Source organism: Ambystoma mexicanum, chromosome 7p (genome assembly GCF_040938575.1).
Source record: "Ambystoma mexicanum isolate Mex_15411 chromosome 7p, UKY_AmexF1_1, whole genome shotgun sequence".
NCBI classification, from domain to species: domain Eukaryota; kingdom Metazoa; phylum Chordata; class Amphibia; order Caudata; family Ambystomatidae; genus Ambystoma; species Ambystoma mexicanum.
In genome coordinates, this window is record NC_090939.1 from 599,685,481 (window position 1) to 599,702,159 (window position 16,679).

The 16,679-nt window shown below is 44.3% G+C and overlaps 1 protein-coding gene across 4 annotated transcripts in view; it reads right to left on the bottom strand.

The window, feature by feature from the left end:
* The window catches only part of HERC2 (HECT and RLD domain containing E3 ubiquitin protein ligase 2), a 2,956,340-nt gene that overhangs the window by 1,642,805 nt on the left and 1,296,856 nt on the right, over positions 1 to 16,679 (bottom strand). For all 4 annotated transcript variants that reach the window (XM_069636605.1, XM_069636607.1, XM_069636603.1 and 1 more), the window contains exon 42: positions 13,205 to 13,435. In XM_069636605.1, coding sequence (XP_069492706.1) covers positions 13,205 to 13,435 — 231 coding nt within the window. The remainder of the gene's footprint in view (positions 1 to 13,204; positions 13,436 to 16,679) is intronic.

Below are 16,679 nucleotides of genomic sequence, written 5' to 3' on the forward strand. Positions count from 1 at the left end.
TATTTATCAGGCAGACTGTTTTGCACTCTATCCTCTTCCTCGCCACTCGAGTAGCGGGTGTGGGGGGGGACTTACTTCTTCAGGTGTCTGGTCACCACACACTAAGGCACCTCCAAGGCGATTGGAAGCGTGTCTGAAGCGCAGCTTTAGGACACTGTCGTGCGGGTCCTGGGTTATTATGTCAATGGGGGGTGCTGTTTAAATTGCTGAGAGGCTTCTCATTCTTACCGCTAGCTCCAGAATCCATCGACCATAGGGGCTGGATGGGGGGCTCATTATGTGCTTGCCTTGCCACTCTAATAATGCCACATGGGGCCCAAGTGCCAGCCTGCCACCACTGTCGGGTTGAAGAGCGTGATGTGTCCGAAAAAGGCACTCGGAGCTGCTGCGGCAGTCAAGCTTCCTCTGCGCACCTCGGGGGAGGGAGGGTCTTTCCGATGCGGAGGTCTGTTTAATTAGCGTGGTGGATGACTGGATCTCTTAGTGTTGGGCCACCTTACCAGTCTCGCCGCGTGTTATGGATCACGTTGTCTTCTGTCTCGGAGAGGGGCCCACAATGTTATTGCCGGACCCATAGGAGCGGATGACTGGATGTACTCCCTCCGCGGTCTTTGTGCAGTGCAACCTCCAGGGGCCCAGCAGGAATCGGGGTCGGGGCTCAGTCCGCTCACATGTCTAAGGCGGTGGGGTCCAGGGCGGGGCGTCCCGCCATAAGTTTGCCTCGACCCATGCAGTCTGCAGGAGTCCAAATGGAGACGTCCTCCCAAGGTGCAGCAATAGGGCAACATTCGATATTGGTCGTGGTGCGCACGTCACTGGGAGACCGTGACAGCTCCCAGGAACCGCACCACCCCGAGTTTGCTCCAAAGGTTCCCGCAACCCGGTCCCCGAACGCGAGAGTGGGTCCTGGGTATCGTGCTCCAGCCTCCTGTTCTCCTGAAGGCTCCGCCTCGTCTCTCAGCGCAGTGAAAAATGTGTTGTTCCAGCATTTCCCTGGTCTGATTTTGACCGGCGTTTCTTTCAATGCCACAGGGGGTCTTATAAACCTTTAGAGTCAACGGTTCCACTTCCGGGGGTCAATGGTGAGGGCTCAGACCCTGGAGAAGACTGTTACTCCGGGAGGTCACGTGGAGAGCAGCCTCATCCACGTGCCCCCTGGTGGCCAATCCATCCAAATAATTCTAAATGCCTACGCACACATGACAGTGACAACATTAGAAGCAATACGAGGGAAAAAAGTACATGGACAATTAGTATGTTCTTCTTCTGAAATATCTGCTTCCCGCGGACCCTCTAAATGTACACTTAATTGAAGATAAGCGTTTGTTTTCGGCTTACTCTGCCTGCCAGCATGCATTTGCTCCACATCCCTCTTCCTTGTAACAGTACTTAACTCTTGAGGCCCTGCCTCCACTCCAGGAACCCTTCCCTTTCTTTATCTTATGAGGTCTAATACCTTCTACTTACCTACAATGCCCAGTTAAAATGTTCCTGTCCTCCGGCCAGGACTGTTTCAGGTGCGGGGCACTGGAATTCTGAGATTGCTGGCCCCTAGGATGGATCCTTGGACGGTTCATCGGGTCCCATCTGGTGGGGAACGTGCACGGTTTTCCCTGCAGGGTTTGGGGCCAGTTGAGCATGGCACTCGGCCCAGGCTCCTTGCGCGGCGTTGGGGCTCTGCGGGGAGTGGCACAGGTCGGCAGCTTTGATGTCAGTCCCGGGTCATGTCGGTAAGGTGTCCCGGTGCCTGACTGCTTTGTCCGTGGGTTTTAGCCCTGCAGGATCTTCAAAGGGGGAGATTTATACTATTTCTAAATGCTGCGCTGTGTGCGTAGCGGGGACGGACCGGAGTTGTGTGACTGCCCCTCCTTGGCTGTGGCGTGATTCGTGCTCCGTTTGTTACGGGGCCTAGGACCGGCGTTTGGGTAGAGGTTTTTCATTGGTGCCTCCCAGATCGCCTCTAGGTGTGGCCGGTAGTGACTGTTGCCTTGGTGATCGCTTTGGTCGTGGCCAGATGATTGGATCTAGTGTACGCGCTCCATTCTTTAAAGCCTCTGGGTGTTTCGTTTGTGTTCTCATTGTCACTCTGGTGGCTGGACCTGGTGGTTTCTGTGTTTTTGCTTCTGTGCTCTGATGGCCGCAGGCATGGGGAAGCATGCAGCAAAATGCAAACACCTGGAGTCCCCTTCCTCTGACCTGGATTTTCCAGGTAGTCAGCATGCTGAGTGGTGGAGGTCTCTGCGGTTCTCCCAGGATGACATTGCTGTCTTGATGAAGGAGGCTCCGAGTCAGCATGGTGGTGGGAGGAAGGAATGGCAGGCTTATTCTTCCTCTTCATCATCTTCCTCCAGTTCGGTTCGGAGGCCTACTCTTCGGTTGCCCTTTCTTCGGATGCTGAAGGGAAATACCTGGACTTCCAAGTCCTGTACTTTTAGCTCCTGCTCATAAAAATATATATTTTATTTATTGGAGTTAAGATCCTGAATGCAGCATTTGCTAAATTATTATTAGGTAATAATGGTACACACCCAAGTTAATAAGCTTGAGCAAGCCTGCGTCCTTTAACGTGGACTATTGGATGTTACCACTGTTTAATTGCTTATCATGGTCCAAGAAGTGGGGAATTATTACATAATTTTACACAGTGGGGGGTTGAAAGAGCTTTCAAAACAGCAAAAGATAAAGAAACAATTGAATATAAGCAAAGATTTTTAGCAGCAACTTACTGCACTCTGCCACTTTATTATGCAGTTGAACTCACAATCTGTTCATCACTTCAATCGGTCACAGCACGGAGGACATATATTAATTTGCACTTTGAACACAGACATGACAGTTTAAACCAAGATTTTTGCCATTGTTTTCTGCTGAAAAAAATTAGACCGCTGATTTTATGATCAAGCCACAAATGTTTGATTAGAATGGAGCAAGTTCCTTCAAAACATAATGTTGGTTTGTTTGGCAGTTTGACCAAAAATGAAATGAATGTGTGTTTGCCATGCTTCACTAATTATGAAAGTCCAAAGGGACAAGTACATTTGTTTAAAGAAAAAGTATGTCTCTTGAACATGTTGTCCCATGGACAAGTAGATTTTTGGAATAGTTGAAACCTCTGCGTTATCCAATGCAAGTTAAAGAAGGGTGAGAACAGTACAACATGCATGTAGAATAGAAAGAGAAATTACTTAACGTAATGTTCTTTCTATGGATTCTTCTCCGGCAGATTCCTAATCAAGATATCCATTCCAGCGTCAGCTGTTCAGAAAACTTTACATGGAGCGTAGTGCGCCTTGGACTCGGCCGTCCATTCGTCTTGCTTCGATGCCGCTGTCGACTCTGGACACAAAGTCGGTCATTGTAAATATAGCACACGTCACTACGCCCAGGTACCTCCGCTCCCCATCTTTTTTCCCCCCTGAGATCAGCCACTGTGGAGGAAGTTCAAACAAAGTCTAAAGAGCCATAACTCATGAAAAAAAAAGAAAACTTGAACCAGGATCTTTTTTGGGTGAGAAACGGGGCAGCTAAAAGAAAGTGGGACACACCATTAAGGTCTATGGTACAGAGCCTTCCTCTTTCCCCCATTAGAGAAGGACGTCATAAGCTGTAGGTACTTTCATAGGAGGGTTGGATGGGAGGGGACGTGGAATCTGCGGTAAGTCATTTCTACTTCAATGGATTGCTTTTTCCCCACAGATTCCTCATCAGATAAGACTCCCCAACCAGTATGTGTAATGGAGCAGGGATGAAAGCCTCTATACGAGGACATTTTGCAAAACCGCTCTCCCAAAGCAAGCGTCAACTCCACGGTCCAAATACAGGCAGTAGTGTTTGATAAAGGTATGCAGTGAGGACCAAGTTACCACCGGCAAAATTCTCTCATCCACACTCCCCCCTTTGCAGAGCTGAAGAGGCAGCCACCCCCCTTGTGGAGTGTGCCCTGATGCCCGAAGTTAACTCCTTCTCCGCATAGAGGTAGCATTCAGAAAATGTGTGATCCACCTCGAGATGGTTTGCTTGTTGACCGCCAAACACTTTCTCGACATCGAGAAAGCTACAAACAGCTGGTCCTGCTTCCTGAATTCTGCCGACCTCGCCACATAAAAGCTCTGAGCCCTCTTAGGGTCCAGTCTATGAAAGCACTCATCCTCCTAGGAGGAGTGCGGAGGTGGGTAGAATACTGGCAGATCGATGGATTGGGACAAATGAAACTCAGAGCACTTTGGGTAAAAATCCTGGCCGCACCTTCAACGAAACTTTTAAAAGTGCAGTCTAGTTGTTGCCAATTAAAGCACCTTAGCAGGATATTTAAAACCCAAGATGAGGCCCAGCTGAGGAATGGAGATGAATGGTAATGAAGGTGAAGTCGAGGAAGCAAGCCAAGGAGCTTTGAAAAGCCGTGCGGGAGGTATATCTGAGGAAGCTGAAACTATCTGAGGTGCTGGAGCAGCCATGCAAAGAAGCCTGTCAGCAGAAGTCACCACAAAGGGTTAAATCAAGCAGAACTGGAGAGTGTGCGCAGCGAAGAAAGCAGCAAAAGAAGCCTGGTTGAGGAGGCGACGTGCTTCCAGAGCAGCGTGTGACAGACGAGTGAAGCTGCGGTAGATCTACAGAGCTGTCATCGCTTCCGAAGATCAACTCCCAACTTACCGGAGGCTCGCAGCAGCAGGAGAGAAAGCAGACAATGCTCAAGAACCGCAGCAAAGCCTGACCGCAAGAGGGAGCCACCACAGAGAACCAGGGAGTTCGCAGAATGATTCTGGGGTGCTCCTTACATGAAAGCTGTTAAGATACAATAATTCTGAATACTGAACACTTAATAAATCAAAGCAGAACTTATTTTCAGAAAGCCAAATAGTTAAAGAAAACGAAGCTAAGTGGCAAAGAAGAAAGTTACCTTATAAGGAATTACAAGAGAGGAGAGTTAATTACTGATACTACCTACAGCCAAGAGGCTGCCAAAAGACTGTAAACTATTATTTGGGAAAGCCTCTAACCAATACTACTTACAGTAGGCTATGAGAAACCCTTTTCAAGACAACCACTGGGAAAATATCATAACCAGCATCATCATCCAAGAAAGTGTGAAAATCTTAAAGCAACCAAGACATACATCCCCCTTTGAGAGATATACCTTTGGGAAAACATATATCCATCTCACATTGCCAACGGCCAAGTGATTGTGAAACCATACTAAGGTGACAAGGGCGCAACTTTTCCTTTTTGAGATTTAAATTGGATGAATCTTGCAACCCAAACTAATATTAGTCAAAAGACTGTCTACAAGGCATTGAGAGACCCTTTGAGAATCATTATTGTAAATTTCGTTCTCAGTTTAGGGAAAACTCAAATAAAAGATGTCCAGAGACTATAAGAAAAGGCAGGTATTTGCTAAACCTCTTTCCAAGAGAGATTGGTGTGGACAATTTTTGAATCAATATTGCCATCAAGTTTGAAGTTAGTTGTAGGAGTTTTCTTCCTGGCAGAGGAGTAAACCAAGAAAGAGTTTATAGTGGTTAGTCTTTGCAGGCGAGTGGACCAGGAAAGAAGATGGTGGTTTGATATCTGACAGAAATATGTGTGGAGCTAACCTTTGTTAAATTAAGAGAATTCATGTACTTTTATAATTGACAAGCAGCATCACTGAGCCAAGATGCTTTTTGCTATCCTGACAAAAAAATTTTATTCCAAGAAAGATCAAAGTTCTATCTGGACAAAAAGTGGTTCCTTTGAAGAATGTGTTACATGATAACTAAACTATTGCTTTTGGTTTTGAACCAGTGTTTTGGGGAGAAAGTCAATCCTCTTTGTAAGAGGGATATTGTGGTAGACATTGATTTGTTCTGAATTATTAACCAGTTGTGGTGAAAAAGACATTTGTTGTTTCTCCAAGAAAGACAGTGATTGGAAAATACTTTTGTATTACCTTGAACAGAACCTTGTTGAATCAGAACTGTAATCTAAGTATTTGTAAATTGATCCAGGGGAAGGGGATACAACCATGCATGCAAGGAGAACTTTCAAGATGGCTTTGAATGGGCAGACCAGAGGGATTCAGCTTGAGGTAGGGAGGCCTCTTCATTCAGGAAATATGATCTTAGGCTGTAAGTCGTAGAGCTGCAAAGTCACAAGCTCCAGCTCGCTAAGGTGACTGGTGCATCATAGAGCCCATCGCAGTCGATGGACAGCCCACAGGATAGTCCTGGGACAATTCAGACATCCACTGATGGCAGTCTTCTGATACAGGGGTCTAGGATTGATTGGTCCTGCCTGTTTAAGGGTTGAGGCACTGGCGAGGATCTTCTATTATTGCAAGAAGAGCAGCAAGAATTCACTGGGAGATGGATCTGGAAATGCTGGTTGTCCTTAGCAGCAGTCAAATATCTTCAGAGCAGGCTCCTCTTCTTCAAGGTTCCGACTTCAGTGGACCAATTGAGGAATGGGTGCAGGACATCCGCTCTTCCAAAATGTGTGCTGCCCAAGCCCACCAATGGCAATGGAGTGCACCATTCAAACAGTTAAGGGGTGTGTAACAATGGACAGCCTCAAACCCCCATATATGCCCAACAATAGATATGCTCTAGCTTGAATGCTGATTGGGAATAGGTAGTCACAACCCACAGTTTCGCCAAGTCAAATACACACAGCACTTTGAATGAGAATCCTAAACTGATCCTGCGAACGTGCATACCTTATTTGGCTTCTCCTGGCTTGAGAGGGTAAGGCAGCAGAAAATTTAAAAAAAGGATGGCTAACAGAAAGGGTTTAACCGGGACAAAACGTCACATTTTTGAGTATATGGTACTCTAAATGATATTATGCAGACCATCCACCTTATGGCGATCTTGCGATTTGCAAAAATAATAAAAAAAAATAATAAAAATAAAATTCGCAAAATGTGCCATTTCCCACAATTGCCGCTATAAATCATTACATGAGCGTGAAAAAGACACGTTAGCTTAGTGTGTCTTCTTTCGAGCTCATTTAATGATTTAGAGCGAACACAGCAGGCTGCTGATTGCAGCAGCTTGAGGGATAACACCTCTGCGCTCACGTTGCAGGCCCGGGGTTGGAGGAGGGTCACGCAGGCCTGGGAGATGCACAGCATTTGGCTGTGTCCCCAGGCCCTATCCACGCCCATTAGCGAGTGCCTGCCCTGACGAGCTGACAGTTGGTGAAGCATAGCCAGGTAAGCACTGGCCTGCCCACCAATCTGCCCCCAACTAAGGCAAGAGCACCCAAACCGGCCAAATTGGTGTTTTCATTACACCTTCCTGTCGAGCGCCGGAAAGCATAAACGTAATGCTTTCCGACGCTCGTAGCTACAAGCGTCTACAATTGGTATGATGTGGCTGGGCTGCATCATACCAATTGTCAGACGCTCGTACCTGTATTCGTTTCAAATTGTTTTACAATTGGTACCATGGGCTGCATGATACCATATGTAAAACAATTGAAGACGCTCGTAGCTGTATTCGTTTCAAATTGCTAATTGGTAACAGCATGCACCCCTGTCAAGAAAGCTGTGTTCATCTCTTGCTGTGCTGGGCTCTACAATGGCTGGGATAACGCTAGAAAACGTGCACCTGGCTGGCAGCGTGATTCCCCCCCACCAGATGGACAGATAAAGAGAGAGTGTGAGAGGGAGGGGGGGGAGAGAGAGAGAGAGAGAGAGAGAGAGAGAGAGAGAGAGAGAGAGAGAGACGGAGACGGGGGAGAGAGAGCGAGAGTGCAGAGAGAGGGTGCAGAGAGTCAAGGAAAGAAAGTGTGTGAGTGGGGGGCAGACTGAGATAAAGAGAGAGAGAGAAACAGGGCGCAGAGATACAAGGAGAGACAGAGAGTGAGGGAGTACTAGGCTCTGGGGCAGCTCAAATACTGATATTCTTTTTGCCTAAAACATGTCTCGAAAATTTAGACATTTTAGATATAATGTACTAAACTGATTTCCAAAAGGTGATTTTCTATGGCAAAAGCAGAAAAAATGAGAATTAATTGAGCTGACAAAAAAGCTTAGATTGGTATCAGCATACCACCAATTGTAAAACAATTTGAAACGAATACAGCTATGAGCGTCTTCAATTGGTATCATGGGCTGCATGATACCAAATGAAGACGCTCATAGCTGCATTCGTTTCAAATTGCTTTACAATTGGTATCATGCAACTGTATTTGTTTCAAATTGTTTTACAATTGGTATCATGCAGCCCATGATACCAATTGTAGACAACCATAGCTGTATTTGTTTCAAATTACTTTACAATTGGGCTCATGCAGCCCAGCCTTGAATCACGGGTGTTGTTTTTATGAAAGACAAATGCTATTGGTCCTGTGCAATGTTGGTGGTTATGCAAAACCAATTTAATGAAATATGCATATTTCACCTTGATATGCTAATTTCTGGTGACATCACATGCCATTGCATTTGTTGATGAATCCCCCACTTTAATTTGTAGGACTTGACCCCTGGTAGTGTTCTGATGTTTCATTTCTGTTTGTGAGTGTATTAAGTCACCATGTGTGGGTGGCATAACCAAGGAATGATGACCCCCCCAAGAGAGTTCATTTTTTGGCTAGGTATTATGCGCTCTTGCAGTTACTGCTACTGCATTGCCCCTATGTCTTGGGCCTCATGACTTTCTTCCATGGAGAAGTGTAGAGTTGTTCCCCCCCCCTCTCCTGGGGTCATAGGACGAGCGAAAAGTAAACTGAGGGGCTTCAACCAGGGTTACACCTTTGAATTCAAGCCCCTCTGTTTATTTGCTTTCCACTTGTCTGCTGGAAGTAGTGGCGCAGCACCATTTCCATGGAGCTGATCAGACTATAGCCCTCCTCCCCCACCACAATCCAAAATGTTAGGCTGTGGTGACTCGACCTGGCTGTCCTACAGAGCGTGGCCAGACTGAACAGGACACAACATTTTGTTCCTCACTGACAAAGGCCTTGCAATTACCAACTAACAGCAGCACCTGGCAATTCCTATACACAGTTGTGTTAAAAGCAAGTCAATACTGTTGGATTAGGGATTGCTTGTTTTTAATAGGACTTCAGTGACGGACACTCATAGTGCTTATAAATCAACTTGCAGAAGGCATTAACTCAGAAGACTGCTTTGAAAAAACACTGACTGGCACTTCTGTCTTACAGTTTGATGGTAATGTTTGATAAAATTACCTCGAAGAGATTCCAGGAGGATGTGTTCTGGGCAGGCTGGAAGTGGGTGGGAATGGCCATAGGGATGTGGGGGAATGAAGTCTGGATTTGAAATGCAGCCTGTATTGTGTGTGATGCACTAAAGTGATGAAGTTAGATATATTGCTGTGTAATGAGACTGCCCACATATTCCAATTGTACTTTTTACAGTAGACAACGAAAACTTCCTGGTTAAAGAAGAGTGCCAGAGAGCAAAGACCAGTTAGCAAGGTTAGTCTTCCATGCCACAGTGGGCAGGTGGGATGTCAAGGGTAATGTGCAGATCACTGCTGGTTGGGGATGTGTCATTTTGAGGAGTTAGAGTAAGTAATCAGGATCAGGCAGTTATGGTTGCGCCAGTCACTTCCCTAACTTCAAGCATTCTCAACTACTATTCAGTCACTCCATAAACATACCAAAATAAGGAACCCACACAGTCTGTTAGATGCAACCTGGGGAATTCGTTTTTTTCCGTTTGAGCAATGACAATGCAGTGGTCAGAATGTAATTCTTTGTGCAACCCTGGCTGCTCCAACAGTATGCATACTCTGTTGGGTGGGAGCAGCAAGGGAGATTGATTGTTTTCTGCTTTCAAAAGTATGCAATGTGCAGCTTAGCAAGGATGCATCATTGTTCTGTATTCCACCGGGAACATATTTTGACATTCCGGAGCTAAAAAGCAGGATCTGTACATCACAGAAGACACCACTGCAGCTGACACCGCAGCTGACTTTTTCCAGACCGGTCAATTGGGAAGGAGAGCACCGCACCGCAGCAGAAGACTGCTAGCCCAGTCAAAGGACACAATGGAGAAATTCTTGCAACCGTTGAAGCCTGAGAAGATTCGCTCCCACTTGGCCACACAGATAAGTGCAGTTGACGGGGCAAAACAGTACAGCAAGATAATGTATGCAGATGGTGGAGTCATGTTTTGCTCTGTATGTAATGTAGCTGTGGACCACGTTCGAAAATACACTGTTGATGTGCACATGGGCTCAAAAAAGCACACAAAACATTGCGGAGATGATGCTGAGCCTCATTCAACCTCAAAACGTCCCAGGCAAACTGTTACCTCAAGCTTTGGAAAAATGACAGCTGCTAGGGCAGCCAATCATGATCTAATCATTGACTGGATCAATGTGTGCACAGCCCTAAATATCCCGCTAAGCAAGACGACCACCCTGTGTTGCGCAGGTTCCTTCATGACAAAGTCCGCAATAGTGGCGCCATCCCTGGAAGTCACCAGCTCCAGGAGAGGTATTTGCCTGAAAGATCCAGGCAGGCCAAAAATGACCTCAAGGAGAAACTGAAAAATCAAGACATATGCGTAATATTCGATGAGACACCGGATGTTGAAGGACGCTGTGTCCTCAATATATTATTTGGAGCAGTTTGGATGATTGATGGCAGTCATAGAATACACACATATCTTGCTGACACAGTGTTCCTAGCGCAGTGCAACCATGCCACAGTTGCACAGGCAGTTGTGAGGGTTCTCATTGACTACGACATTGCATTTCAAAATGTTCTGTGCTTCAACACGGACAATGCTGCATACATGCTTAAGGCATACAAAACTGTTCTAAAAAATCTGTATCCAAACTCAATCCACATCACATGCTTGGCACACATCCTCAACCTTGTTGGGGAGTCTTTCCGAAAACCATTTGTTGAGCTGAATGCGTTTATAATGTACTTCTCTAGGATTTTCTATATGGCTGGTAGCAGAAAGCGGAGATTCTTACAACACCTCACTGAGACCCATGGAATGCAACCCCGAATGGCACCCGACCCATGCAGTACCCATTGGAATTCTTGGTTTGTTGCAGTTCAGTATCACTGCAAACATTTCCCCACATATTCTGGTTTTGTGGAATCTGAGATGCATCTCAGCAAGTCACCCCCCGATTCCTTAGAAAACCTTCAAAGGATTCTCAGTGGCAACAGCAAGAATTGCATCAAGGTTCAGCTGGATATGGTGGCTGACAAGTGCCAGAGCATCCTGTTTCTTACTGACATCTTTCAGAGTCAGATAGATACCTGTTGCCAGGAAGGTGTACGATTATCTTGAAGACCTTCACATTAACTTTACCAACAATTCTGTGCCGACATTGGAGTCACTGCAGCCTTTTCTTGACTCCAGAGAAGGAACTACATTGAGCCTGAATCAGAAAGAACAGCTCATGGATCAGCTTACTCAGGCTTTTGAAAATGTTCTCGACAAACTAGGCAAATACATGGATCGTGGCCAGCCTGGGATAAACTTCTTAAAACAGGTACGCATATTTAATCCAGCACGCCTTAGCATTCTAACACAAGACAAAAATGATTATTCTGCTATCCCAGGACTAAGTGAGGTTCCTGATCAGGAGTTTCTTCTGTACTTTGAAATTTTAGGTCCAGAGGCAGTTCGTGCATCCGTCTCTGGAATAATTGACAGACATTTTCTGGCAAGGGATGGTTGACCGTCTACCTGTATTATCTTAAGTGGCTAGGGCATACAAAGGCTGTGTCATAAGTTCTGCCGATGCAGAGAGGAGTAACAGCATTTACAAAATTATTTTGTCTGCTAGGTGTCGATCGCTTGTCGATAAAACAATACAAGCACTTGTGTTTTTGCACTACAACCAGCAGCAACGGGATGTTGAGTTTGCTTCTGGTTCAACCGAGGACTTGCAACGAAACTGTCAAGTTTTAGAAGCAGAGTCTGAAGATGAGTCTGATGAAAACTAAAATACTATTTGTAGGTTTGTTAAAAGATCCCCACACCACCTCAAACGTTCCTGTTTCAATGTGCAAAACTCTTTACTGTTCAAGTTCTTGGTTTTAGGCTAAAAAAGATGTTAAATTATGTATTTTTCAACAATAAAAAATGCCGCAAAAACCGCAGTTGTGTGCCGCAATTTTTTCATTTTTGTACTGCAATATTTTCCATTTCATGCCGCAATATTCTGGAGGGTCTGAACAAGACTGTGCACAGGAGAGCACCAAAGGAAAATTAAGTAGAACACTGTTCACTACCACCAACCTGAACTAAGTACATTTCAAAAGGTAAAAAGAGGTTTAACGAAACAAAGGGAAAATGAACACAAAGTAATCCTGCAACACTTCACTGTGAGGTAATGTGTGCTAAATTATTAAAGCACCGGTATCGGGAAAGGGGAGAGACCCTGTGTACTAGTAACCATAAGGGCTAACAAAGGCCCTAAAAGAAATGAGTTGGGCAAGGTAAGTGTAAAGGGCTTTACTTACCTCCAAAGTCAGGTCAGGGTTCAATGTATAGCAACATAATTAGGGGTTCTCGTGATATCAATGGAAGGAAAGTTGCAAAAAGAAAACAGTGCGTTTTGAACAGATCTGCCAAACTGCACCAAAGTTATAAGGATTGAGAAAGTGTTCTTTCAATTGGGGAGTCAAACTTAACTACAGAGTCACTATTGTCGAAATACATTGGCTTAATAGGCTAATTGATCTCTCTCAATCTTGGCAATTATTAATTCTGTTTATGATAAGGAATACACTACTTGATATACTGCATGTGGTACAACCACTAGCATACTTGGTATTCTGCCCTCCCTTGCAATCCCTTCTATTTGCATTTACCACTTGCACCCACGAAACAGGATTGATGAGGTGCTCTCCTCCCAATCAATACATATGGGCAAGTACAAGTGTGTTCGTACACACTGGATGACCTTATATAATTACCAGACAGTTCAAAAGTCAATTTGCTCATGAGCTACACGTTGCTCAGAAGCTACTTAAATGCAGTCACTAAGAATACTGTATATTGTCGTTTTGCAGGTGACGTAGATGGCACGTGAAATATGTAGATTAGTATAAAGAGTGTTCCCAAATGTGTAAATGCTTCACTTTGTTACCACAGATTGAAAATAGCCACAAAAGATACACAGTACAAGCATGTTACTTTGAGATTATGAATGTTGTTCCTGACACCAAGCAATGTTTCATATTTGTTCAGCCTTCAAACACAGTCCGAAAATAAATCACTTACTGGTTTCAATTGGCTCAAGAGGCACACTCTGCATATTCTCATGTCCTGGAATTGCACTGTGATTTTTCCTTTTGGGGTGATACGTGTGACTGTACCTTCCCCAAACTCTTCATGTACTACTTGGCCTCCTAGTCGTAGGCGGCTGTCTATCCCACCAATAACTGCCAGCACGGCCATGAGGCTGCCCACTTCAGGGTTTTCCGAATCTGGGAAGTAGTCTTCTAACACAGCCTAAGCAATAAAACAAACAGACAAATGAAAATGAAGCACTCAGAAAATATAGTTTAAGAAATCAGAACTGTACGTTTGATCAAATATATTCAACTGAACATTCTAAGGTTATTTAAATGTCTTGCAATGCAAAGTGATTATAGAGCAGTCACTGAAAGGCCTTTATATGGGCATACAACACTTGTGTCACTTGTGCAAGGTTGAACTTTCTAAGCTGCACCTGTGGCGAGAGGCCCAGTATTTTCTTTTCTTTTTTTTTTTGCCAGACCACTTAACTGACTTTTTCCAGATGGTACCTAATTGGAGGTCACATCAGGGACACGACTCTAATGTGTACCCCTTACAGAGATTATGTGTTGTAAAGGAATACTATTACTTGTGCGAGTAAACTTACACATTTAGCTTTATGTGTTTCCTTGTTTGGTGGCAGGCTATGTTCATATGTGTGTAACATTCAAAAATCGGTCCAATTTATATGGCGGCCCTGGATCTCACGGCTGCTTTTGATACAGTGATTAGTAGATCTGTATTATGGGAGAAAATGTTACAGCTAGGTTTCCCAGTTCAACTGTTCGCTATGGTTGCACTTCTCCATTAAAATACAAATTATAGAATACGGTCGTCTAAGGATGAGGCCGTGACCGATCCGATAGTTACCGAGATTGGTCTTTAACAAGGTTGCAATCTGGCTGCTGTCCTATTTAATTTATACTTAGCTGACATACATTGTGATTGGGGTGATGTAGTCATTTATCCAGTCAAATTGGAAAGGCTGGAGATAAACTGGATTGCTTTTGCGGATGATTTGGTATTTTTGGACCGTACCCACTTTGGTTTACAGATTAAATTGCCCCCATCATCTCCTCCTTCGGGTTTTCTCACCATTTCTACGCTGATGACACCCAGCTATTCCTCTCGTTTTCTTCCTTCACCTAAGACTTACATCTCAACCTCTCTTCCTGTCTTGCTGCCATTAAAGATTGGATGTCATCTCACTATCTCTCTCTTAACACTGACAAGACTGAAGTCCTTGTTCTTCCCTTCTAACACCCTACCCTCTCATCCCCCCCTCCAATCCATTTTCCCCCTTCTAATATTCCTATTTCCAACCATGCTCGTTGGCATTTACTTCGACTCTTCCCTTTCCTTTTCTCATCATATCTCCATCACTTCTCGGGCATGTCGCCATCATCTCTTTAACATCCGTAAAGTCCATCCCTCTCTCACCTTCCATGCTACCAAACTTTTAATCTCCTCCCTCATCTTTTCTCGCCTTTTCTATTGTTCTTCTCTCTTCTTCGGTCTCCCCGCTTCCCATCTTGCTCCCTTCAAATCCCTCTACCACCCGCACCCTCTGTCTACTCTCTCCCTATGACTCCATCTCCAACTCACTCGCTTACCTAGGATGGATCCCTTTCCACTCCCAACTTAAATTTCCTTTCCTTTGTCTGGTCTTTAAATCCCTTCATGACCTTGCCCCTCCTTACCTCTCCTCTCTCCTCTCACTCTATACCCCCTCTCGCTCCCTTCGATCTGCTGATCTCTTACTTTCTGTTCCCCCACCACCTTGTGCCTGCTCTCATTTCTGCTCCTTTCAGCTCCTTGCCCCCTTACACTGGAACTTCCTACCTCTTTCCATCCGCTCCTCCTCTACCTATTCCTCCTTCCACTCCTCACTGAAATCCCTTCTTAACTCGCCTCCTTAACACTTCCCCCGTCTCTCCTTTCACCATCCTAGTTCCCTTCTCCCTGTTCCCATTTCGCCTAAGCTCTCCTTTCTTTCTATAGCTCATGTCACTCTTTCCTTCTCCTTCCTTCCCGACCCCCCCCTACTCTCCTGTCCATATGCAAATTGTTTTACATACCGATTTTATGGCTTGATTCATGTTTACGGTTACTGCTTCTACTGTTCTATGTTTGATGTGTTTTGTTGTTAACTGTAAAGCGCCTTGGATTAAGGCGCTATATAAAATAATAATAAATACAAATGAATTGCACCGCTTTTCATGCTATGGCTCCAAACACAACCTTCACGTAAATCCAAAATAATCCTTCATCATCGCCTTTGCAGGTGGCAAAAGATAAATTCCTAGATTTATATGGTGTCTTGATAGCACGGCCATTCCACAAATTGTTTGTATTTGCTACTTGGGTTCCAAGCTCTCCAGTAGCTATTCTGTTGCTACTTGGAAGTTGTGTTGCTTAATGATGAATTGAAATCGTTGACTTCACAGATGAAGATCATTTTCTACAAATATTGTGAATTTTCAATGTTGCATATTATCCAATATTATTTGCTGAAAGTGGGACCAATCATTTTATACGCCTTGGACATTTATACTATGGGCATGGAGGAATATTTGGATTTCATACAGGGAATGTTGTGGAAGAAGGTATTGGGTTTGGCCCTTTCTATTCCTAATGTCCTGATTTGACAGGAATTTGGTTTACTACCATTGTCTGTAAAATGGCAGTGGCACATGCTTAACTACTACACAAAAATGTTAGCTCCTCCGACTGCTTCATTAAATTAAGATATAGCCGTTATGCTAACTGAGGGGCGTCGTCCCCCTTCCATTGTGAAATTTAAAATCAAAATGGATGCAATTCTAGAGGCAATTTCGGTTTCTAAGGAAGATGCTATTATTGGTGCGTTATGTTGGATAAAATAGCTACTAGTAAGGCTTACTATGAATATGCCAAATTTACGAGAAAATTGGGTGATCGACCTAGATATTTAGAGATCTTTCCATGCGCTAAGGCAAAAAAAAACATACACAAGATATAAACTTCATCAACTCCTTACAAACGAAAGAGTGCAATATTGGAACAATAATATGGTGAACATGACAACTGGTAGATGCTGCTTCTGTAGTCTAAATGAATTGGAATCTCTGAAACATTTAATTATATATTGTGACTATTTTGAAAACCAGAGGGTGGTTACCTTTGGTTCTTATTTGTTTACTTTGTCTTGGTTGTCTAGAGAAAGCCTATGGGAAAGGTGTATGTGGGGAAACCACCAAAGAAATAGTCCTTCGACTAACGAAGTTGCTGTATACCATTGAGGATAATCTCCTTCAAAAGAAACTGATGGAAAGTGTTGAGCTGGGTTAAAGGACCATAGAAGATTCTGGAGGGTGATTGGTCAAATGTCTTGTTATATTTATGAGTTTGTAAAAGGATTATGTAAAAGGATTATGAAACATGATTTTTATTTGTTGGAAATTCTGTTCTGTTATTT